At 45.0% G+C, this 25,246-nt stretch overlaps 1 protein-coding gene across 1 annotated transcript; it reads left to right on the top strand.

Moving 5' to 3' along the window:
* The first annotated feature begins 741 nt into the window (after positions 1-741).
* On the top strand, positions 742-24,559 carry LOC144128761 (MFS-type transporter SLC18B1-like). Its single transcript, XM_077662430.1, has 15 exons — positions 742-951; positions 1,424-1,479; positions 4,227-4,441; positions 6,316-6,414; positions 7,261-7,337; positions 8,372-8,507; positions 10,070-10,138; positions 12,756-12,843; positions 16,451-16,590; positions 17,985-18,083; positions 20,132-20,223; positions 21,293-21,394; positions 23,790-23,858; positions 24,157-24,250; positions 24,331-24,559. The coding sequence occupies exons 2-15, from the start codon at positions 1,428-1,430 to the stop codon at positions 24,427-24,429; spliced, it is 1,431 nt and encodes a 476-aa protein (XP_077518556.1). The 5' UTR covers positions 742-951; positions 1,424-1,427; the 3' UTR covers positions 24,430-24,559.
* Positions 24,560-25,246: the final 687 nt, after the last annotated feature.

Raw genomic sequence — 25,246 nt, 5'->3', positions numbered from 1 at the left:
GCTTTCATTTTTAGACTACTGCCTCTCACAGAGCTCTGTCCATCGGGGTAAGCGGAAACAGAATTTTTCAGTGTTGAACATTCTCTTTCATGAGTTAGTCTTGTTTTACTAGAGATATTCGGCTTAGCGAAGCTGTGCAATGCGGTCCTTATTGACTGGTATCGCCTCCACAGTACGACAGGATTCCGTTCCTTCCATTTCTTCTGGTGCGAGTTGCAACTCTGAGTTTCTCTACGCGTTCAGCAGTGCGCATTTGATGGCGAGTGTGAATTTAGGGGTGCACTCAGACGGGCAACTCCTACCTTGTGCTTCTTTCTTACAGAGCGAGAAATATTCAGTAGGAAAACCATGACCTTAATTTTCTTCAGAGAACATTTACATTTTGGCTTACAAAACTGCACTTAGCCCTACTCGTATATTAAAGTGGCGAAAAGAGCGCTAAGAGTTATCTTAGTACTGTCTATGGATTGATTGTGACACTTGAGATTTCCACTTATTTAAAATTACGTCTATTCTGAAAGAAAACAAAAAAGTCTCATCGCCTCCTCCTCGAATAATTTTCTTTTGTAGCTGTTTGCATAAGCATCGCAGCAGCAGCACAAAAAACAGAGTGCTGTAGAGAACACAGGACAGGGTACTTTGGTGAAGCTGTCTGGCCACAACCGGTCACACCGGAACCAATGCCAGCCTCCGTGCGCGGTTTTTTTCGTGGTTTTGAACAATGTTCTTTTAGTGCTAGTTAGCGTGACATTTTAAAGCAATAACTCACTGCTGTCCAGCAGGTGCGAAGTAAGGAGAAGGGCGAGAAAGATGACGTACTCTTACCGCATCACCGTAGCTTAACAGGCCGACTCCACCGGACAGCACATGTTATTCCTGCTTTTCAGTGTGTTCCCTCACCAGCCTTATTCGTGGCGACTGGAACGGTCAGACCCCAGTTGGCGTCTCGGCGTATGTACTATGTTGATTCCTTATGTATTTGCATTGTGCGCAGAATTAGCATGAAGACCTAGCGCTATTAGCATTCTTCGCCCTTCGCTATGCTAAAGGACGGCCCTCACAGTTTCAGAAGCTGAAGGCGTTATTAACGTAGCCCGGTAGTATAACTGCCAATTCTTGCCTGCGTTACAGACGCTTCAAACGGCCTGAAAGCTTTTGAAAATCAGCATGCAAATCTCAATAATAACTAAGAGATGCGGGATTATAAATTCGGTGAAATATTCCACAGTGGTAGGCACTTGCACGCCGCAGGAAATTCACTGTCCTCGTCGACAAATACGTTTTTATCAATGAATTGAAGGAGCGACAGCACATCGCGCTATCTTCATTTGAAATTAAAATGTGTTTAAGAGTCGGTAACACGTTCTCTCGACGTGGCTGATAGGTTTAGATGGACTCACGGCGCGCGTTCCTTTCCTTGTAGAGTGATGGACGCTACCACACACGCCACCGCTAAGGACTGTGTTGAAAGGAAACTAGGTAAGTTATCGCTCTTTCAGCGTGAAAAAGTAAAGGAGAAAATGTCACTGGGATGCTATGTGCCTTAAAGGAAGCGGGCGCTCTCAAGAAAACATCATGTGGCAATATGCACATCAAAAGCTGCATGGCTGGAGTCTGCACCGCCACTGAAACATTTTCTGGCGTCTCAGTCCCTTACGTTGTCATGGTTTCGCAATCAATATATGACTTGTCAGAAATGAATTCGGCCAGATTTATGTTTACGCTTGATGCCAAGAGTTGCCATTTTCAGCATTAAATGGTATTCTAACAAGATCACCGAGGAGATGCCTACTGCGGAGCGGTACCTTCCACACTGCACTACATATGTTTCAGCGCTGGGCCCTCGAATTATGCGCGATTTATTCAGTGGTGTATTTCACATATGGGCTCTTTTTATTCTAACGACTGACACCTTATGTAATACTGAATAAAACCCTTTTGACGAACAAACTCATCAATCAAGCAAAAAAAAAAAAAAAACAAGCAGCGCTGCTGCACAGGAAGCCATTCGTTCACAAACAATCAGAACCAGCTTAACGGTTTGTTTTGAGGACTGTGCAGCAAGGCAGCAGCAAACAATTTCCTAACACTGCTGGTGTTTGGATAAAATAAGTCGCGCATATGCCCCAAGAAATAAGGAACACGTGTAGAACGGTGTTCCCGAAAGAAAAATTGGGCTAAGCAGAAGAATGCTCCACGTTGAAAGGATGTCGTTCATTCGCATGTCTAAGCGAATATTCTGTTATGGTATGCTGATATATATATATATATATATATATATATATATATATATATATATATATATATATATATATATATATATATATATATATATATATATATATATATGTATATATATATATATATATGCCAAAGTGACTTCTTGGCAGCTTATTGATCAATATAATATAAAATCACCTGAAATTGAATTTAATTCACGACGTTCCGGCTGGAGGACCAGCCTTTTCTCAAAAAAGGCTGGTCCTCTCGAAATACGTTTATCTTTGTCTGCTCTCTCTCTCTCTCTCTCTCTCTCTCTATATATATATATATATATATATATATATATATATATATATATATATATATATATATATATATATATATATATATATATATATATATATATATATATATATATAGCAGACAACGTAAAGTAAATGAGGGGCCCGTTTGACAAACTTATGAAGGGAGCCAACTCTCTCAACACTCTCAAGGTTCGCTTACACGCAAAATATAAATACCCACGAAAGCAGCAGATTGGACAGCCGTCGCCGTAGCTCAGTTGGTAAGAGCACCGGACGCGATATTTGGAGGTCGTGGGTTTTTCTGCTGCTTTATAAGTAATTTTCTTTAAATGCAATTGATTGGCACTAGAAATTGAAAAAAAAATAGAAAAAATTCCCCTATGTATCTGGGTTTTCGGTGACTGTTCGTTTCCTTAATATATATATATATATATATATATATATATATATATATATATATATATATATATATATATATATATATATATATATATATATATATATATATATATATATATATATATATAACAGGCCTTCGTCTGAAGGAACTGAGCTGCAGGCAGTCTCTTAAATTTATGTGGTGATGTTATCATTATCTGCACCAGTTACGATGAATATAAAAAAAATTTAAAATGGGGCGAAGCTATACAATCGCAAAAGCTCGAAGTTACATAATCAGTCGTCTAATATACCAAGGGAACATAGACAGATGTCGAACTTACAAGGTGCAGAGTAATGCGGAGCGCGCACGTGCGATAAAATAACGCGGAACGGACATAAAGCAGCCATTTTTGCTGTAAACGGAAGTGACGTTACGTCACGGTGTCACATTCCTGGGCGTCGTCTGCTCGAGTGCGCCTACGTACGCTCAAAAAGTAGATACCCACACGGGACCACCGCCTGTCAGTGGAAGTCGTTCTACTAAGTGAGCTAACCAGGAAGTCTAGCTGATTGCAGCACGAGAGCGAATTGATCAACAACTCAAATTAGCAAATGTGTTGGTCCAACGGCGTTGCACTTCCAGAGAGCTGCAGGTGATTTTGAATTGTCTCGAGTCTCTTCTCTCTACAACCTCCGCACCGTGACGTCACAGTGAGCCGAACCTCCATGCATGTCTTATTATTCCAGTGCTAGAGTGCCTCCGCATTGAGAAGATATAACACCGTTCTGCCATTTCGCCGCTGCCTTCCTCGTTACGACGTATCACGTGTATTTTTTCTGTCGGCCACATCTGCGAATTGCCCAGTAGGGTCACGAGATGCATAACATGGCCACGTTTGTTTTTCTTTTCTTAAGCGCACGAAGATAGGCAAGTTGGTTTTCCATTGACGTGAATTTTGCGCAAAAATGGGACAAATGCTCTTTCTTCCTGCGTCCTATTTTTGCGAAGAATTCACTCCATTTTTAGTTTGCATCGGAAATAAACTTCAAATGAGAATAAGCATAGGATTCAATTAAACTGAAGTGAAGAGGACCAAAGTTTCTGCCCATGCGCAAGTAACGGTCGCTTCCTTTCCTGACTACATAAGCCATTGCATGAATGGTTATCTTTTCAGAACAATCAAGCTTAAAGAAAGTCGGCTGGAAAGGAAGCAAAACGCTGCCTTTTCAGTACAGTGTTGTCGAGAGAAACCTAGCCTAGGCTGTCAGCGCCGCAGTGCATTGCGCACCACGTGACCATTTCCGCGGCTTCCGCAGACGCGGCCGGTCTCAGCGTGACGCCCATGCTGGGCACCCGGAACAACGCGTCGTGCCCGACTCCGACGCTGCGCGGAAGCCCCGGCCGGGAGAGCCCCGAGTTCGCCGAGCACGGCATCGACACGGCTCGCAAGACGCTGCTGCGCTTCCTGTACCTGACCTGCTTCCTGCAGGGAGTGTCCTGCGGCATCCTGGAGCCGTTCTGCCAGAACGCGGTGATGTAGCGCTGGGCCCACCTCGCTGTGCTCAAGTACCGCTACCCTCACTACAACGAAGTAGCTAATAAGGAAGCAGAGCACGTAACGAATAATAATAATAATAATAATAATAATAATAATAATAATAATAATAATAATAATAATAATAATAATAATAATAATAATAATAATAATAATAATAATAATAATAATAATAATAATAATAATAATAATAATAATTGGTTTTGGGGGGAAAGGAAATGGCGCAGTATCTGTCTCACATATCGTTGGACACCTGAACCACGCCGTAAGGGAAGGGATAAAGGAGGGAGTGAAAGAAGAAAGGAAGAAAGAGGTGCCGTAGTGGAGGGCTCCGGAATAATTTCGACCACCTGGGGATCTTTAACGTGCACTGACATCGCACAGCACACGGGCGCCTTAGCGTTTTTCCTCCATAAAAACGCAGCCGCCGTGGTCGGGATTGATCCCGGGAACTCCGGATCAGTAGCCGAGCGCTCTAACCACTGAGCCACCTCGCATTTGAAGGAGCCTTCACTTCCAGCAGTTTTTGATCATGCGCGGTGCCTCCGCGCATTCATTCAAAAGCTTCCGTAATTAGTTGTTTAAGATGTATCTACGTTTATTAAGATCGCACTTTGTCCGAGTGAGAGAATGGCGATCAAAGGGGACACATTGTTCACTGCTCATTACGGAAACCATATTGCGTACTTGAATTCCTCGTATCATTGAAAAGGCCCTTGGAAGTGAGCATACACTGTGTTTTTAAAGCATGAAATGCTTTTAGCTTTCACTAATGGCAAATTCAAACAAACATCGTTCGGAAACCATAGGAAACCTGAGGCTGAACGCAACGACGAGCTGATTCAAGAACGTTTGGTATTTTCTGTCATTATGAGAGCTAGGAGAGAAAAAAAAAACAACATAAGCCCCGAGCGGGATTCCAAGCAAAGCCGGCCCGAACCAATCGATTTCGTTTTTCGATGTCTTAGTCCACTCTGCCACCAGCACAGCTTCTCCCGTTCTGTGTTCAAACTGGTAGCCTCTAAAGCTGCATGTGCACGCATCGTCTTCCTCCTCTTCAAACCGTTTGTTTTGCGCTTCCAATTTATCAGTTCCAGTAGTGCCGCCCCCATGGCCGTGCAACTTGAGCTGGTTGAGTCATTACATAGAGGGTCTTGACCGTGTCGCCAGAGGTGGTGGTATGTAGCCGCACACGAAAGTGAGAAGGCTGCCATGGCAACCAAACATGTCTTTAGGCCGATGAAAAGCGGGCGAGGGTAAAGGCGCGTCAAACAGCGAAAGCACCGAGGGGCGTTGAACACGCTTACCGTCTAGAAAAGCGTGCAGAAGCGGCTTAACACGGCGGCACGTAAACAACCAAAATCGGCGAAGAAAGCCGAGCATCTTGTCTAGCTGAGAAAAGTGCTTAAGACAGAAGCTCCGTAAGCTGCGCTCGTCCTTGCTAAATGAGCAGGAGTGACAAACGACGCACTTTCAGCAGCCAAAGGCCCCGACCTGTACCGGTGTGGTGCTGCCGACATCTGTGAGCCGTCTGAGGATGCCCTGCATCTTTTCTGCGGTGCATTCAAGCTTGCATCTACCACCGATGGCGAGGAAGGCTAGAAATTGTTTTGTCAGCGTCCTCTGCTAAAGCGCCCTTTCCTACTGATAGTGTCCAAAGAACTAGCCCTATCGTTGCTGTTTCACACTCACAGACACAACAAAATGCCTGACATACTGCGTGACTTTTGGGTGACTCCCTGGCTAGCAGAGATAGGCTGACGCGCAGCGCGTCCTGGTAGGTTGTTATTTCGCGAGAGCTGCGAGTTATCGAAGGGGTGGGTCAGTGGTGTGTCTGCTTTCTTGTGCAGCTGGAACCTTGGAAAGTCTTCGGAGCGCTAGCGTCCAACGGTTTGCACGGCTGTTACGTTCTCGGAATTCTGCTCGTGACGCCATGGACCGCGAAATTGGTAAACATAGGCCGATCAGGCAGAATATATTTCACTTTGCCTACAACGTCAGCTGTGAACGAAAAGACCCTTAAATCAGTTTGTCGTTTCCGTGCACTGCCCAAAACGCAGTGGCCGTAGTATATTTGCAGACAGCGGCTAGCGGCTAGGATACCAAGAAATTCCGCTTTGTAAGGAGAATCTTTGACGAAACAGGAAAGTTTAAACATTGAGTGTATGAGTTGGAGCCTTATTATTTTATAACGCACATTAAAAAGTCTCCTGTTGGGAGTAGTTGGCGAGCACCTATTACATAATTTAAAAGCAGCCGATTGTTGGAACTTAACACTTGCAAAGTTTTTGTTGAACTACAGAAGCGCGAGGCCAAGCGCCCGTGAAGTTTGGAATTTTTTGCCACGCCATTGTCACTCGGCAATTGAGAGAGCACATGTGAATAACTTGAATTTGCCGCATCTCTTACCTTACTGCTTCCGCTTGGCCGCACTCTGCAAACAGTCGTCATCATTTGCCACCGAAATAGCAGCTTACCGCACATAATAAGGCAGTTACATTACCTGTGACTTCTGCAGGAAACGGCTCAATTATGATTTAAGTTAAAAGAGCACACTCCTGACCCGTTGGTGAACATGTCAGGCGAATCGCAACATTTCAGTGCGCCTATTTATAGCGTATGTGTCTTGTGCGAGCTAGCACCACAGCACGACACTCTTTTGCTCGGAATGGATACGACACCCTTCCTCTACCCCATTCCAACTCTGTACTGGTAGGACTATGACGACCTTTGTTGTAGCATTGTTAGTGTTCTGCAAGTGGATTGCATTCAGCACCCAATTTTTTTTTTTTCAGATGCTGAAGGACATCAAGATGCGAAAGTTATTCAGCTGGGGGCTCTTCTGTGAGGCTGTATGCTGTTTCACTTACGAGTAAGTTCTTGCGTTTATCTTGTGTAAACCTCTAAGACTTTCTGCTTTTTTACGGAGCTGGAGAAAGAATAAGGGGAATGTTTCAGGCTGTGACGGAACGGTTAATGACGTTGTTAATTAAGAAAAAATACACACGCAGGTTTTGTGGCGACGTACGGGGCAATTGCTTATCTCATGGAATCATTGTATCGTGTTGCCACCTAGCAGTGCTTGCGTGATGTTCAGAAAGCTGCTCTATTTTCGCAATAGTGGTCACTACGACATGTCAACAAACTTCAAGATTCTGCTGATGATTCTCATGGTGACTTTCAATTCACTTAGTGCTGGTTTTGGAGTGTGCGGGAAGTATTTTAAGAGGCATATAGCATTACGTTTAGCTGCCCCTTTTGAAGGAATCGACCATATACTGACCACACTGGTTGAGTTGCTGTGGTGCTTTAGTGCTTTTCGTGAGGTCGCTGCTTTCGACCTCATCCTTGGTGAGCCAAGATTGATGGAAGCGAAACGTAAATACTTATGTGTACCGAAAGTTTGGTCTGCGTGCGTTAAAGAACCCAAGGGGGCCGAATTTCTGAGCCCATTCACTAGAGCGTTTCTCATAGCTGCTTTCTGGACTTTAGCGTCAAACTGGCAATTAATTATTGTAATAACTAACTTGTTTGAAAGCAACATGATCTTATCACAAAAGCAGCTGTTTTGCTGTTTCTACAGTCATATCCACATGACGATACAGTAAGCAAAAAGGTCAAGCCTCTGTGGCAGAAAAGCTGGCGCGTTAATCTCGTGACTCTGGGCATCTTTTAGCAGCACAGCGTAATACACTAGTCCTGGGAGTATTTTTAGCTGATAAATTAGCCGAATTATTCGGTAAATTAGCCGAAAGCGTACAGGGGGACAAAACTTCACTGCTGCTAGCATAGAGAACATAAGCTTTCATGCGGCTTTGATTCGGTCAACATTGAAATGAATAAATATGCTGCTGAATAAAATTGCAGCCAAGAAGCAGCTTGTCATACACATGATGATGTTTGTAGGATTCTGAAGCCCTTCAACCACTCTCTGCTGACTGAATGTATAAGAGTTGTTCAAGGATTTGGTGCGTCTCTGGCGGTTCCCGCTTACTTCTTCGTTGTATGCGTGCAATTCCCAGATGAGATTTCTACCTTAATTGTGAGTAAAAGATTTCTACGCTTTTATCCGCTTTTGTAGAGAGTAATTGTGCTTCGCAGGCAACTAACTACCGCTGATATAATATAACACGTTCTAATGCGCAGGAACGGCACGGACACAAAAAGAGATTAACACGAATGAGCGCTTCGTGTTAGTCATGTTTCCATGTCACTCCTGTGCTTCAGAATATGGCATACCTGAACCGACTACTCCGATATTCCACACTTCTGATATATTATAAGCTAGTATGCGACTATATTACCAGGTTAACACACCGCACCGAGTGTCCACCGTGGTGGCTCAGTGGTTATGGTGATCGGCTGCTGACCTGAAAGACGTGGGTTCGATCTAGGCCGCGGCGGTCGAATTTCGTTGGTGGCGAACTTTTAGAGACCCGTGTACTGTGCGATGTCAGTGCACTTTAAAGAACCCCCGGCGGTCGAAATTTCTGAGGCCCTTCACTACGACGTCCCTCATAGCCTGAGTCGCTTTGGGACGTTAAACCCCAAAACCAAACCTAACACACCAAATATTCTAAAATATTCTAATAAGATACACGCTTTGTGGCGTAAACGTATTTCCTGATGGCAGGCGTAGTTTTCAGCAGCCCACTAACGACTGCTTGCGTGGATTTGAAAGTTAAGCTTTTTTCAATTATCCTGACGTTAACCCCTAAGTAGCTATTTTTTTCTTCGCCTTCAGTGATTTTCACCACAGTAGCTATTTGTACTGCAAAAAAAAAATTACAGCTTTGGTCAAAAGTATCGAGGTCACATGGTCTAAATTTCAGCCCTGTAGCGGGACTCTTATGGCACCTCTGAAGGTCCGACTCTGGGCAAGGCCAAAAGGACCCCCGGCATCATAATTTAAGAAATTCTATCATACGGCACATAAATGGCTCAAAAGCACGTCACGTGGCCTTGAGTGTTCCTTGACCAGGCTGTACAGTACTCACGGATTGAAATAGGACATTCGGAGCGCGTGGCCGTCGCTTCATGGAGCGCCGCCCGTAGACGCTCATGGAACCAAGGTGGTGCATTGTGGTATGGCGCGAGAGGGAGAACATCTACAAAGCAGAATTGTTCCTTCCAGTAGCCAATGAGCCGGCCTGTGGCTTACCACATGCCTGCGTGGCACTGCAAGGCTAGCGCTCCGAATGTCCTATTTCAATCCGTGAGTACTGTACATACTGTTATGTCCTCGAGTGCGTTAACGCGTCACATTATTTAGGCTTAAGACATACAAGGGTTCACTGCTACCGTGTGTTTATTTAGTCAAATGGTCGAATGAAAAATTGCTTTTTGCACTGCACAAACTATTATAGACCACAGACGGGATGCGTATAGTCGGGCAGGCGGCAGACTTAGATTCTTGTGCGTTTCTGTATACCAGGATATATCTGTTAATCATGCAGGAAGGGCTTGTTGTGACTATTGTCGAGAGAAGGTTCGAAACCATATTCCTGGAATAAGTGTTCAGGAACCACTTGCATGCAGTGTTCCCGGCATCCTTATCGCTCGTTAGTAGGACATGCACTAATCCTTTCGCTTGCTTATCTACAGCCAAAATTCGGCGCATTGTACAGCCTCGGAATGGTGGTATGGTCTTACAGCGGTGGATACCTCTTCGGTGTAAGTGTTCACGAGAGTTTCTCCCATTTCTGCGCTTCTCTGTGCGAACTTGTCTCAATGATAGCTGCACCCCCCCCCTCCCTCCTTCCCGTCCTCTTTTTTTCTCTCCTATTTCCGCGTGAGAGAGTACCTATTCCTCGGTTCCTCTCCACTTTTAAAATGATCTCATTGTTGAGCAGGCGGAAGTGGTAGTTGTAGGCTACGACTTATTGCGACAGTGACTCAGACGCCAACTATTTCAGAGAAAAACCGTTTACAGCGTTCGGTGTCAGAAATTTTTCAGGTTCTTCGATAGAAAGGCTGTAAAAAAATACGGCGAACAAAGGTTCGGATTGATAAACGCTATGAAAAATTGAAAAAAAAGAGCGTTAGTAGCACGTTTCTTTGAAGTTTGGCAATGAAAATGTTTTTTGTTTAGATCTCAAACCGGGGCTGATTTTTATCGGTTTTATTCCGTGCCCGTTCTCTAGTTGGTTAGGTAACTTAGCTTCTCTAATAGTTTAAGGGGAAGGAGTAATCTATTAGGAGTAATTATGTGTAATTTAATTCAGGACACAGGCATTGGACGAAGGTGGAGCCGGAGGACGGAGTCTTTAAGAGCTTCTGTCAGGCAGCTCTGTTCCTGACGGAGTGAAATTTTTGTCGACAATTGAGAAGACTGCAGCCCGCATGAATCTACGGAAAACTGCCGATTTCTGCCATGCATTGCGCCGGTTAAATTTACTATACCGTGAAGATTTGAAGCGTATGCAATATTTCTCGAGCGTGACAATTGCAGTGCGCCACCAATGGCAAGTTCACGCCTCGAAATAGGAAAACACGCACATTTTCAAGGTGCGCGTTCTACCTACTCAGTGCAAAAACCGGAACTGAATGAACCACTTTTAAAATTAAGGAATACAAATACCAATAGCCAGTGATTTGAAATCCCAGGCGACGACAAGTCCTCTTCTGAACAAGTTAGCTAGCATACTGAGGCTCCCCCTCAACCCTTGTTCCCTTTGTTTAGTGTTTGCAAGGGCGGAATTATATGAAGTAAAACTGCTTAAAACATGAGTTTAAATCATTGTGCACAAATATTTAGCTACTGCAGCAAAAAATCACACCGGTTTTATCTTTTACCTTCGTGCATGGTTGCATTGTGCTTAAACACTATGAAACGAAACTTTCGGGTTAGTAGACTCTGATTAACCCTGAAACGATCTTTTAAGGAGAGAACTATCTTAACTGCGAAGCATGAAGCTGCGTAGAATTGAATCAAGGGTAAGATTTCATGTTTTATGTTACTGTTTTGTGTAACCAAATTCTAGACTGCGCAACTCATACAGTAAGAGACAGTTACCAGTAAACCACGCGTAAACCTACGGTCAATGTCCTTGAATGTGCGTTATTTATAGTTGCGCAAGAAGGATGACAGTGCGCTACCTTTTTATCTGTAAGCGGTTCTAGATTCTTAAGGTGCCCAAACCCTAAGGAAAGAACCTCAGAAAAAATATGAATCTCCTGCAAAGGTTTGATTTTGTTTGAGTCTGAGAATTTAGCCGCCATTCATTCTCAGACTGGTTTAACATGGCTCGTAGTATATTTTACAAAATTCAGGGAACAAAAATAGCACTGTTGATAAATGTTGCGTTGTTTGAGAAGCTGTGGCTTGGGGTCTGCGACCAGCGAGCAAGAGCAATTGTCGAAGCCTCTGCCACGAGACGTGAATATTGTAGGCTTGTAATATCGTGGCTTCATCGTTTATTAAAATATCAGCGAAACTTACTGACATTTGCTCGCCGATAGGACAAACGATAGATGTGGACGGGCGCTGGTTGCAAAAAATGATATCATCGGCGTTCTTTATTTATGTGCAATATCACTTCGCGCGCTATGCCATAGACGCCGCTTAACATAAAACTTACTCTCCCGCACCTCGCCTTGGTTGTTATTCAACACTGCGTCTTGTTTTTTGCTAAACCCTACAAGCGTCGTCGTAGAAATAATTCTCTTGTGCTCTGAGCTTGTGGTTGACGCGTACTGATGCCTTTTGCTTTTTGCACCCACATAAAATGTGGCAATCACACGTCGTGTAGTCGTGAGACTCGACATAGGCTATTTTTGTAGCAACAGCTACATTACGGTAGCATTTCGAGCCTTCAGCGTGGCGGTGGCACGTGACCGTAGCGCCGCCACCGCCACGTGGTCACGTGGTCGGTGACGTGACCAGCCACGTGGTGTTCAGCAGCTGCTGCTGCCGGCGGCGCGGCGCGCTGGCGAAACCCAGCTGCAACAGCTGTGTGCATGCGCAGTGTGAAGTTGGACGATGATGAATAAGGAACACCCAGCGAAACTGAGCGGCGAAAGACTGACTTTGCAATTCAACTGAGCAAGTTCCACTCGGCCAGCTGTAGCTATCGCGTCACTCCAGGTTTAACCAGAGCTAAAGCGCCGCCAATTTTTTTTTACTGGTTGTTTTCAGGGCGTTGTTGCTTTTCCCATTCAGTACGTTCTGGGAACTGACCTCTCATGTGGGCATTTGACGCACTCTTAGAGAAAGAAGAACGCTTTACGTGGGCAATGCACTTGTTCATTGATAACATTTACTTCTACCCGCGGCTTTTTTCGCTGCCAGGCCCACCTCCTGATGTTTCCCTTCTTCTGCGTGGGATGCCTGCTGATGCTGTGCTCATTCTGGGCACCGTTCATCCTGCCCCAATACAGTGAGCACGAAACAAGCACTTCTTGCTTTCCTGTCTTTGCCTTTTACTTTGCACCACGCACACGTTATTAATTTCAGGAAACAGCCGCTTATTGCAGAACTTCGCGAAGGAAATCCACTATCATGAAGCTCAGTTTTCCATTCGTCTGTATAACCTCGCGGTAGCATTAATAATAATAATAATAATAATAATAATAATAATAATAATAATAATAATAATAATAATAATAATAATAATAATAATAATAATAATAATAATAATAATAATAATAATAATAATAATAATAATTGGTTTTTGGGGAAAGTAAATGGCGCAGTATCTGTCTCATATATCGTTGGACACCTGAACCGCGCCGTAAGGGAAGGGATAAAGGAGGGAGTAAAAGAAGAAAGGAAGAAGGAGGTGCCGTAGTGGAGGGCTCCGGAATAATTTCGACCACCTGGGGATCTTTAACGTGCACTGACATCGCACAGCACACGGGCGCCTTAGCGTTTTTCCTCCATAAAAACGCAGCCGATGCGGTCGGGTTCGAACCCGGGAACTCCGGATCAGTAGTCGAGCGTCCTAACCACTGAGCCATTGCGGGGGGTTAGCATTTCAAAAAGGAGAACTTTTCCTATTGCGAACACCAGACTCATGGGTCTGTGCCACTGCGAAGACTTGAGCGAGATAGTTTGAAGGCACTGTAGGAGGCAGTGTTTGATCCATGTGCGTTTTGCCGATGTCTGAATTCTTATGATGACGCGTCGGGTATGCTGTCGTTAGTGTGTAAAGACAGGAAAGTTTTGGGCACCCGGCGTGAGTACTGCCGAATATAGTGCGAATGTCCATCTCCTTACTAGGCACCTGCATCTCTATATATTTTGCGATACTGTTCAAACTGAAATATTATTGTACCCTTTTAGGATGTCAGGCTCACTCCTCTAACACAATTTTCATGCTTAAACATGGGCGTAATCATACTGCTACAAATTGAGGCGCTCAGCTTTGTCAGAGACTTCATAGTTAAAGAAAAATTCGTCTTGATCTTGGTATCAAGAACTCGCGACCACACCCTCTCCACGACAGCTGCCATACCGACTAAACTATCCGGCTCGGCTTGCAGGCAGTAAGGCGAGGGATAATGGATCAGCAGCTCGAAGCAGCAGCTGTGTTCGTCCAATTGTAGCTACCACCCATATTTTTCAGGCTGACTCATTCGCCTCAACGCTTACCTCTTCCACTCCGATTTGCAATAGTTAATTATTTATTCCATTGAAGTTATCTTTTAAATCAAACTGTTCTGAATAATCTCTATTGAGCACAAGAAAACTGCTTCTCATAGCTTAGACTGCACCTTATTTGCCCTGCCAAGGCGCTGCATTGATCTTACTTTGGAAGTGCAGCGGGTTCGTTTTTATGGAGGCAAAACGGTAAGGCGCCCGTGTGCTGTGTGATGTCAGTGCACGTTAAAGATCCCCAGGTGGCCGAAGTTATTCCGGAGCCCTCCACTACGGCTCCTCTTTCTTCCTTTCTTCTTTCACTCCCTCCTTTATCCCTTCCCTTACGGCGCGGTTCAGGTGTCCAACGATATACAAGACAGATACTGCGCCATTTCCTTTCCCCAAAAACCAGTTATTAATATTATTAAGTGTAGACTTTAGACAAGTGGCGTGTCTTCTATAAGCACATGGTTCTCGCGCACGTTTCCCCGACACAATATCACGCGAGCTGCAGTAGGCGTCAACGTTGCGCATAATTAGCGCTGCAAATAGCGAGCCCACACTCTCGCGGACAGCGTTCGCTGCCGATGGCAAAACTGGGCCGTCACGGGTCTGTTCGCGAGCCGACTGCGTGTCCCTGGAGCCGGGCACAAAGAAATCTCCGCTCCAGCCTAGAGTCCTTGTCCATGTTCCTCCTCGTGGAACTGTGAGTGGCTCTCGCATTTGGTTTGATAGCGCCGCCTGCCGCCCTGTCCGGCCCGGAAGGTGGAGTGGCACAGATAGTTTGCTGCGCCATTGTCGCCATAGTCGAGGCGGCGTGCAGTTCGAGCAACCTGGTCAGTGGTGTTTATAACAAAGCTGTCCGCAAAAACTCCGCTAGTTCTTCCGATGATCCCCCCCCCCATTCCCCTCTTTCTATGGCGATCTGTAAGTGTAGCAGTGTGCCGTCTATTCAAGCTGCACGTGTCTCAGTGCACCTGTCTGCCGGCTGCAGTTGGGTCCTAGGCTCGGTCCCAAATGTTTGCAGCAGACGCGAGTTGCTAAAGTACAGAAAGAGAAAAGAAGAAACTTTTAAGCTATTTTCGGTGAATCGTTTGAATGCGTTAGCAGACAAACACTCGTTATATCAGAAGTTGAGACACCAAAAATTCATTATATCCGAGCTGGTACACTTAGGTTAGTTACATGCGTGGTCAGCACACTTCAGTTCATCACATTTTAGGTCCAGACCATGGTCCAGACACGAAAGTTGTTTTATTCGAGGGGGCATACTTAGGTTCGGTAGTTCCGAGGTCAACACACTAGAGTTCGTTATATTCGAGGTGGCATACTAAGGTTTGTTATACGCGAGGTTAACTCACAAAAGGCCTTTTTCATCCGAGGTAGCATACTAATTTGTTCGTAGCTCGGTGGCTAGGTTGCCACTTGCCCACCGTGGCACTTGGGCCGCTTACCTCTGGCTAATGACAGACGGCGGTCTCTATTTCCATTTGCATGTACCCTTCTAACGCGAACGCATTAATATATTTAATCGTGTTGAAGCTAACGCAAATGCCTGCCTGCACTTTTTCTCCGAAGGCTGAGAGGTGCACGTCAACATTTTAAACGCCACACTTGGAAGCAACGCTTAAAAAATGAAAATTCCAAATGACACCTACCATATACCTTCTAAAATAACCGTGAAAAAAGAACGTAGCCCATTTACAGACAATTAACAAGTTATTGTCTATGTTACATTTTTAGAACATTGGCCTTTTCCACGAACAGGACGCTAATGTCGTCTGAAATAGCTTTGATGATCTTCGCAGTGCGAATTTCTTCATCTTGGTTTCTAAAGACAACCTTACAGCTGCCTGAAATGTCTTAGCAAATTCTAGGCTGCAAATTAAAAAGAAAAACGCTCTGATTGAGTAATGTTTCCATTTACCGCACGGGTTCTTTTACATTGAGCACTTCAGGAGCCTTGGTAGGCAGGAAAGCATTTCTTGAGCAATGGTATTTACAGTATAGCTATTATAGGCACGTCCAGCGACGTCCTTTACTTGACCACATGAACGCCTTTTTCATTACCTCGCACTGCCTTTGTAGTCTTCAGGTGGGGTGCGTGAAAGGAGGAGGGGTGGACGTGACCGCACCCTCGATGTAACCCGATTATCGCTTTGCGCATTCTTAGCCGCCATCGGGTGGGACGCACGGTTGTTCAGACGCCCCAGACTCTTCGAAACGCCCCTCAGTCTCCACACGTAGCCGGGAGGTGAGAGCCCAAAGACATGCAGCGGATCAAACATACGTAGCATTCTCATAACATTCCTTCTCTTCCAAATCTAAACGATTTTCTACCACAATTGCTGCTCGAGAAAAGCAGCAAATGCAAGCAAACTGATGTAATTATTCGCTCTTTTCAGGACAGAAGCTGGGTGGATTTAGAGCTGGTATTGGGAGCTTCCTTGCTGACGAGAGCGTTCTTATGGACTTGGCAATAATGGCGAATTCTTTCCTGCTGTTCGTCACCAACCGTCTGTCTCTTGCTGATGTCTTGCACAAGGTATTTAGACGCATGCATTTTTGTGCTTGTTTTTCAAGGACGTTCTCGGGAAATATTTGTGCGACAGTGTAGAAGATACGTATCGGTAGATTAATAAATTGCGCACATTCTATAATTTTACAACCTGCCAACACATGTGTTTTACTACCAACGAACCGCATATAATTTTGAGGTCTAGAGCCTCTCAACGACGTTTTTCTTTTTTTTTTATCTTGGCACGCCCTTCGCCCGTAGATAATACCGTATTGAGACATGTAGTAAATTTCTTATTTGACTGCACAGTTTGATTCTTTAATCTCGTGAGGGGAGACCTTTTGTTCAGTGAGAAAGGCATCTCCTCTGACTCCCTTCTGCAGCCTGCCGCATTTATATTCGTACAGTTGTCGCTATAATACCATGCAGTGCAATATTTTGCTAAAGTATTCAAAAAACATTCTGCCTGCACTTCAACCCAGATACTCGGGTTGTTAAACTCGGGATTACGGAACGTGCTTCATTACTGGCGTCTTTAATGTGGCCTAAACATTTTGTCCTTCGTACGTGGCACTTTTTTTAAGTTAAAGATATATTCTGAACTGAAACGGATGATTGCGGGAAAAGAAAAGACAGGCGAATAACTTGAGGTGCTCTTAAGCTTCGCCTTAACAGTAGGACGCGATAGCTTTAATGGGTCCCTTCAACGGCCAGGGGTCTCCTTTGCGTATCACTGCGCGGACACGCGCACTTTTTTTTTTCACCGTCACATAGCGTTTATGTAGCCTTAGGTGTACAATGCGATATCATCAGGTATGCCTCCCGCTCAGGTACTCCTGCAGTGTCGCTTAGGTTCTGCCTTCATGCACATAAATGCAAAATTACCCATTCTCAACTTTGAATTCGTAAATCGCGCTGAGCTCTCATACCTCTCGTGCAGCGGTTAAGTGATGCGCCACTGCCCCGCAGGCTGTAGGTTCAAATTGTTGGGGTTTGTGGGACCAAGGTCACCTTTCCCGATTAACCTCTCGCGACAAATCGACTGCCACCTGTCACGGTGGACAGTTTGCTCACATTCCTGTGGGCAGGTTAGGATGATAGCGCAAGGTCACGTGATCTAGGCGGCAGGTGGGCCGCCTGCCTCAGCACTCACAACGCCGACGACTCAGACGACACCAGAATTCCTGCAGAACGAGAGCCTTAACGCTATCGCATTAATATACAAGGCTAAGAAAATGCGGTGTTTCATTGTGGGCTGTTGCAGCCACTGTCATTGCAAACCAAAAAAAAAATTGCAGCTGAGTGCTGACGCAAATGACACGAAACTAAATAGCTCATTCAATGCTTCCAATGTGACGATCACCGAAATAATTTGCCAAAGATTTTTTTGTCGCCCTCTAATTGTGTCTGTTTCATTGCAGTTCGGGGATGCCAACATCGACGTGTACACGGTGACAGTGTTCTCTAGTCCAGTGTACCTCCTGGCGGGCTGTCTGTGGACGCGAGCAAGGATGATCAAGGCGAGTGCCCCAATGCAGTTGCCATAGCGAAGCGTTGGACGGCTGCTGACGAAAGCTTCGAGTGAAACCTTTTTATTTTTTCTTTTCCGCAAAAACAGCCACCTACATCTCCCCTCCTCGCTTCTCTTTTCATGCCCTGTCCAGAACAAGAAAATCAAATTTTGCCTTATTTCTTTCAAATGCCAGGAAACTGCACCACACTAGTGTCACTACATGTCGCTGTCAAAAAAGACCTGCTGCCGCACATCAGTCGAAGCAGCCTATGAAGCACCGTGCGCGATCCTCATAACCTCGACCTCTTCGTGATCTGTTCAGCTCCGACCGCAGGGAAGTAATTCCTTGAGACAACTGTCACTAAAAGAAGTTCATTGCTGTCCAGCCCGGGCGCACGTATTGCATAACACAAGCAACAGCAGATGCACATAGAGGTCACTAGCAAAATGGCCTTTTTTTCGTTGTGCTAGTCTTGAACCCAAACAATTAGTCCACAGAGCTTATTCATACACGACGTAAAACGCCACCGCGGTTTCTAAAAACGAGAGGACAGGTTTGGTACCAGGCCACAGCGGCCATATTTCGTATAAAGCAGAATCTAAGAGTGCTGCAGTGACGAGATGTCTGGCTGCGATGAAGTAATGAAGAAAATTGAAATTCGTCAGGAAACACCCCGCAATCTCAAGTTATTGCCACTGCACAGTTTTGCAAGTTATTGTCACGGCACAGCGTATTTCTTTTTTGACTTCGTAGTTTGTCACTGACCAACTGAATACACGAGAACTTGAGGAACTCTTTTGAATACCGCAGGATTTCTTCATCTTCATTCACTTTGTGTGGATTCTGCTGGGTTTCTTTCTACCAGACTTTCTTTGTGGAGTTTACGTTTACGACAGGGGCGACAAATTGATATAACTGCTTAGAAACCTAAATTTCACACTAATTTGCTTTGAAGTGCCTATCACAAAACGGGAGAAAAGACGAGTCGAGTCTTCTCAATGAATAAACGCAAAAAATTGATTATCTTCATTGCGAGGAACCTGCGGGATCTACGCGGGCAGCAGCAAGGAAAAAAATATTTTGGTAAGCCGAGCTTGTGCTGCATCATGATATTCTTGCATGTGAAAACTGTCAATTGCAAGGATATTGATTCTAGTGTTTCAAAAAAAGAAAAGAAAAATAGGAGGGCACACTTAAACTCCGCCTTAAGGGTATGAAGCGAGCGCGTTATGATTTGTTTGATTGTTTGATGGGGATTTAACGTTCCAAAGCGACTCAGGTTATGTGGGACGCCGTAGTGAAGGGATCCGAAAATTTCGACCACCTGGGGTTTTTTAACGTGCACTGACATCGCACAGCACACGGGCCTCTAGAATTTCGCCTCCATCGAAATTCGACCACCGCGGCCAGAATCGAACCCGCGTTTTTCGGGTCAGCAGCCGATCGCCATAACCACTGAGCCACCGCGGCGGGGCCGAGAGCGTTGTGAGTTAGTTCCCATATATGCAGAAGTTCATTGTGTACTTTACATTCATAGATCCCTGGCAGTGCTCGTACCCCTCCCGGCGCAGTGGTGCAGCGGTTAAGTGATGCGCCACTGTCCTGCGATGGCAGGTGCTCCAAGCGGTGGGCCTTGTGCCTCAGATATTGTTCTTCCCGAGCGACAAATCATTAATTGAACTGCCACCTGCCGCGGTGGGGAGTTTGCTCAGTATCCAAGGGGCAGGTTGTGGTGATGCCGCAAGGTCACGTGACCTAGGCGGCCGACCTGCCTCCTAGGTTGCTCTCTGCCAGAGTCATGCTCGTGATTTTTCGCTTACAACGCCAACGCCGGATTTTGTGGATAACGGGGTCTTTAACGGTATTTCGCTAATATCCAGGTATGACGATATACACCGGCGCGACTTCGAAACACATGTACACAATTCGATATGTGGATACGACCTCTGCAAGCGGTTTTACGCTACTAATCTAGAGACACTGATGCTCCGACGTTTTTTGTTGTCTACATTGATGCTTACGCTTATTCGCACGACACTATTTCTAATGCGCAGTTTACCATCCGCCTCATGTCGTTGCTAGGCACAGCTGCCTCCGTAGCCGGCCTCGGTATTGCGGCATCCTTGGACAAACTTCCCGACCACCCGTGAGTAGGATTCGGAGGCACAGATACCTGTTACCAAAACACCTTTTATCAAACAAGTGTGCGAGCCTCAACTCTTAATGTGCGCTATTTATAGGCCACCCTTCCTTCATTTCGCGTCTACGTCTATTTCTACCATCAGCATAATTCTTAGATTGTCCTGATTGTGCGCATTGCTTCCCATTTGTCGTTTTATTAAACAATGACATTCGGCACGAAATACATGTATTCTATACGGATGATAATGAAACAACGTCAATATTGGGGCGTAAGACAGTGGCAAGTTCACTCTGCTTTGATTAGCCACATTTTCTCATTAGTTCTTGAGTGCAACATGAACATTCGTAGCAACATGGGCCACATTTACAGCGACAGTTATTAAAGGTACGTTCCGTTTGTTTTCCGTTGCAGTAATAGTATAGTTATCTTAACCGGAGGATGGTAATCACGGGGAAACTGGAGGAGGGTTACTGTGAAAAAAGGAATCTGTGGTGAGAGCGGAGAAAAGGCAACCGAAGGGTGGTTGCTATGGCGACAGTTCGCCAAGCGTCTGCAGTAGTGCAGCTAACTGTATTTTGAAGAATTGTCAGGTGTATTCTGGGCATATCTGTAAGAGCGGCCGTCAGCGCAAGAGGGCTGAAAGGCTAAGACTACATTTTCGTGAAGGGGGTGTTCATTTGTTTTCAAATTACAGCAGCATCCTAGCACTGTTTTTCTTCTAGATTGAAATATGTGGTGCTCATTTTATTCAAAACGCCATGGCTACTTTTGGAAGGCAATACCGTTGCAAGTTTTCTACACATACTGAATGAAGTGAAAAGAATTGGAGAGTCGTGTTAGCAGCGAAAAATTACAGGAATGGATTTTTCTGCTTTTACTCTTGCGCGAACACAAGGTTTAGGTACCTGTACCTGTTCCTTCGTAATGAATTGATTATCACCGAGCGAATCGCCTTCGTGAGACGAAAAAAAAAGTGGAAAATAGAACCTGCAACAACTAGACTGCAAATAAAACTTTGTCGCGAAATTATGCCTTTTTTTTTCCCTGTTCAATGCTTCTTTTGTGTACGCAGGAAGCAATGCACGTTCGCAATCGTGACAAGCCAGGTTTTCGTCATCTGTGGTTGTGCCCTGTCCTTCGTATCATCATTTCTGCACTGTTATGTGCACAACACGTAAGTGTGACCGCAATAAAAACTTGTACGACGCTTAGCCTACCATTACGAGCACAATGCGATAGTTTTAGAGGTATGTACATCCCACGCAAGTATTCCGTCTTTCTCGCCTAGCTTCGACCTGCACGCCCATAAATGCGGAATCTGTCATTCTGTGCTTTACTGCTTTCTTTTCGGCCAAAGTGTTTGACTATATTTTAATAGAATTGAATTATTTTATTTGGCAGCGGGCACGGGGGCCAGGTTGCTCACAGCATAGGGGGCAGGTTGTGATGACGTCACAAGGACACGTGACCTCTCTCGAACTTCATTATCTTAAGTGCCACCTGCCACGGTGGGCAGGTTGTGAAGACGCCATCAGAGCACGTGACCTCTCTCGAAGATACCATGGCCCACCGTGGCAGGTGGGCTACTTGCTTTTTCGGGGCACGGACGGACGGGCGCCAACGTTTCTCGCGAACTCTAATGCAATAGCTGAAACACTTTTCTGCTCTCGAGTCGTGCGTGTTCTTGGTTTTACTGCCTTGCAACATTTTTATCCTTTTCCTGTTTGCCATTAGTACAGAAAACTGAGTCCTAAAAGCACAAAATATTGAATCACCATGTGGTATAGCGGCTTTCGACAAGTTCAATGAACCTTGTTTGACCGACGTCGTGTGTTGTGCAGGAAACTTCAGCTGCTTGATGATGTGGAAGAGGAGCAACCTTTCGCACCGTATCAAAGCGAGCACGTAGAGCTAAATAGTCGGCTCTATTAATGGAACCGTTCTCGGAAACTGAAGACACGGCAGGATAATCTCGCGAAGTATCGACGAACACATTTTAATGTACTCACGACTGGCGTCCCGTTTCAGGTGAAAGCTTCCGAGAAGGTTATTGAGTATCTAAAGAGACAGACACAGCGATATTTTATAGCTTTTTCTGCGGACCTAAAAGGCTTGTATTATTCGACCTCGCGTGACGACCTGTTGAACAGTCACGGATTGTATCGATGCCCAAGGAGTGGTTAGGCTTCAGAATGCATCAGGTGTGGCATTGCGGGGTTTCTTATGGCTGCTTCCAACGTACTTAAACTCCACCTCTGCGCTTTTCGAAGGCCACATAATTCCACAACAAAAGAGAATTTGCATTGGTTCGTGTGTCGCGCCAATGGAATGGCCAGTGCGTTTCGGTTTGTAGCCGATTATCTGGCTATCGGTTACAACGATGAAGGGTCTTTTCTGAACCGAGTGTCTAAGTCGTTACAACATTCACTCACTGCATTTGGCCGTTGACAGTTACTGAGCTCTCGTTTAATGGCCACATTAGATCTTCAGACTTTTGTATGTACTTCGGTTGTGAACACATGTGCTGGGCCTGTCTGCCAAGGAGTAGCAATCCGGTCCTTCCATATGCCTCGGCGCACTTAAAGTTGGTGAAGGGGGCCAACATAAAGTCTTGTTTCATGAACACTCTTGAAAAACCTTGTGAACACCAACAGGAACATGCTTTCAGAGAGAAGCGCATCGCCTTCAGGAAGTCGGTTATCCAGCACATTTTCTTACTATAGCGCAAAGCTCGGCCGCCCAAAAATTGCAGCAGTTATGTAGAAGGGTGAACGCTGACAGTCCTAGTGAACACGACTGCATGCCGGAACACCGTCTACGTCTTGTTAACTGTAAAAAAAATGTGTATTCAATCTTGTCGTGTGACAATATCTATATCGGCCAAACCGGGAGGTGTCTGAATACAAGACTGCAAGAGCACTAAAGAAATCTAAAAAAATGTAATCACAGGGGAATTAAGCAGACCCTGTAGCCAGTGCAAAGACTGCAATCCTGCCTTCAGAACAGCAGCTGCTCTGTGCAAATGTCGGGAAACCCCTACAAGGTTGATAATAGAAGTTCATGCCGTTTCGAAATTTGATGTGACAGCAGTGCTTCCTTACGCCTGAGCGAGAAAGAGCTGCTGTTTATGAACGACAATGACCGCGGTAAATATTTGGAGGGATGTAGGAAAAGGGTGAAATTATCGTGCCACGGATGCGTGGTTGTTTTCGTTCCCTGAGTTGTCACAAACCTGGTGCTTATATAAGCCAGAGAGAGTCAGGTCGAAGCAATAAATGCAGTGATTAGTTAGCGCCTGTGTTCGCGTTCTTTTCTTGTCTCGTCCATGATTCTACTGCGCTGTAGTCCTCAGTGCGCAACACCAACTAGCCAGTTAGCACGTATAAATTGTAATGTTCTGTAACACTTCTAAGAAAAAAAACGAGTGAAATCTCTGTCAGCTTTTGTGGAGTAAAAATCTCTCTGGGAGCTGACATCAGTTCAAGAAATATGTTTTCACAGGTGTTATGTATCGTCGAATGTTGCCAGATAAACGTAGTTATGACATTTTATCTTGAAATTTGTTTCAGGAACGAAATAAGGGGAAGGTACTCCCACATTGTGCTCTCGGGTGTGACCTGCACTGCCATTTCCTTGGGGTGAGGCCCTTTACTGTTTATTTCCACATTATAATCGCCACCAACTTTCTTCGCAGAGCTAATCAATAATGCTCCTTCCTAAAGAATGTAACTAGATAAGGAGATACCAAGATCTGTTTGTAACGATGGGTAAATAATAAGAAATACAGAGTTGTTTTCTGCCAAATATTGTTTGCAATTGATCTACAAGATATTTTTTACCCGGTTCATATTGATCGAAAACATGTCACTGGTGGATAGCTGCGAGAGAACAAGAACATGGAAGGTGTTCTTACTGAAATGATCTCAACTCTTTCAGGAATATTCTGGGCATAATGTTTGACAGCTTCGTTATGGAGAAGCTCGAGTATATACAGGCCGTATCATTAATGCTTCGGTCTCAAGTTCTCGTCGTAAGTCGTTCTTTCGCAGACTTTTGGCTTGCGGCTTGCTGGGTGCGTAAGTTCACCTTGAACTACTCAATCTTTTCCAGCTCGTTATTTTCTGCTCCACGGCCGTCTACTGCTCTATGCACCCTCGTGACGTGGCGAGAATGGGATACGTCAACCCCGACGGCACACTACGCCTCTGAATGAAAAATACGAAGATTGCGACTATGATCTCAGTAAAGAAAAAAAAAGATTCTACTTTTTGCATCGGCATGCTCCGCTAATTGTGACGGTGTCCGGGTAATTAGAGGCTAGGTCGGCATCTTTCGGGAAAATTAAAATTGGTGCTTGAAAGACACGTCTTGTTATATACAAGTAAAGCGCCATTCCGTGACGGCTGGCGATGGCTGAAGAGATGACCTTTGCAAGGATCGCGTTGAATTGCTCAGCGTTAGTCTAGCAAGACGTGTGGTGTTTTGTGTGTTTTTTGTTGAATGTTTTTTTTTGGTTAAATGTTATGAGCCAAAGCCAGGCAATAAGGAAAAAAAAAGACGTGTGGCAGGTTGTAGCCTGCAACACGCTATAACAGCTGCCTGCTAAATGTTGGCTGCTTAGCGCGGTTTGAAATGGGGAATTGAGACGTTTTCATAGAATTAAAGTTTGAATGCACATTTAATGTTTCATGTTTCAAAAAGTTGGCGTATTTATATCATCTTCCTGCCTTTCGAAATGGTGTGTTGAAGAGATTAATGAGCAGGATTGTTTGATATAGAGCAGTTGAATTTGGGTTTTTCACGCCGTTACCACTGCGAGGGAAGGTAGTGTCATCGACACTATTCGTTAGAGACATTTGGGAAATTCCTGCCGCCCTTGTTACTGGCTTTTGCGCTACAGGCGGTTATTAGTCAGCAAGTTGTGATGACTGAATCCAGCAAGCCACTCGCCCGCAACCGCGATGTTCATGTCTTCTCAGCTAGAGTGCAGCGTAGAAGTTGTTTTGTCGACGCAGCGTCCACAGAG

The sequence above is a fragment of the Amblyomma americanum genome, chromosome 4 (assembly GCF_052857255.1).
Source record: "Amblyomma americanum isolate KBUSLIRL-KWMA chromosome 4, ASM5285725v1, whole genome shotgun sequence".
NCBI lineage: Eukaryota > Metazoa > Arthropoda > Arachnida > Ixodida > Ixodidae > Amblyomma > Amblyomma americanum.
This window is presented reverse-complemented; position numbering and strand designations above follow the sequence as displayed.

Coding starts and splice junctions, on each gene's coding strand:
- LOC144128761 (XM_077662430.1), top strand. CDS start 1,428: ATGGACGCTACCACACACGCCACCGCTAAGGACTGTGTTGAAAGGAAA. Junction 10,139..12,755: donor GCGGTGGATACCTCTTCGGT/GTAAGTGTTCAC, acceptor TTTCGCTGCCAG/GCCCACCTCCTGATGTTTCC. Junction 20,224..21,292: donor GACAAACTTCCCGACCACCC/GTGAGTAGGATT, acceptor TTGTGTACGCAG/GAAGCAATGCACGTTCGCAA.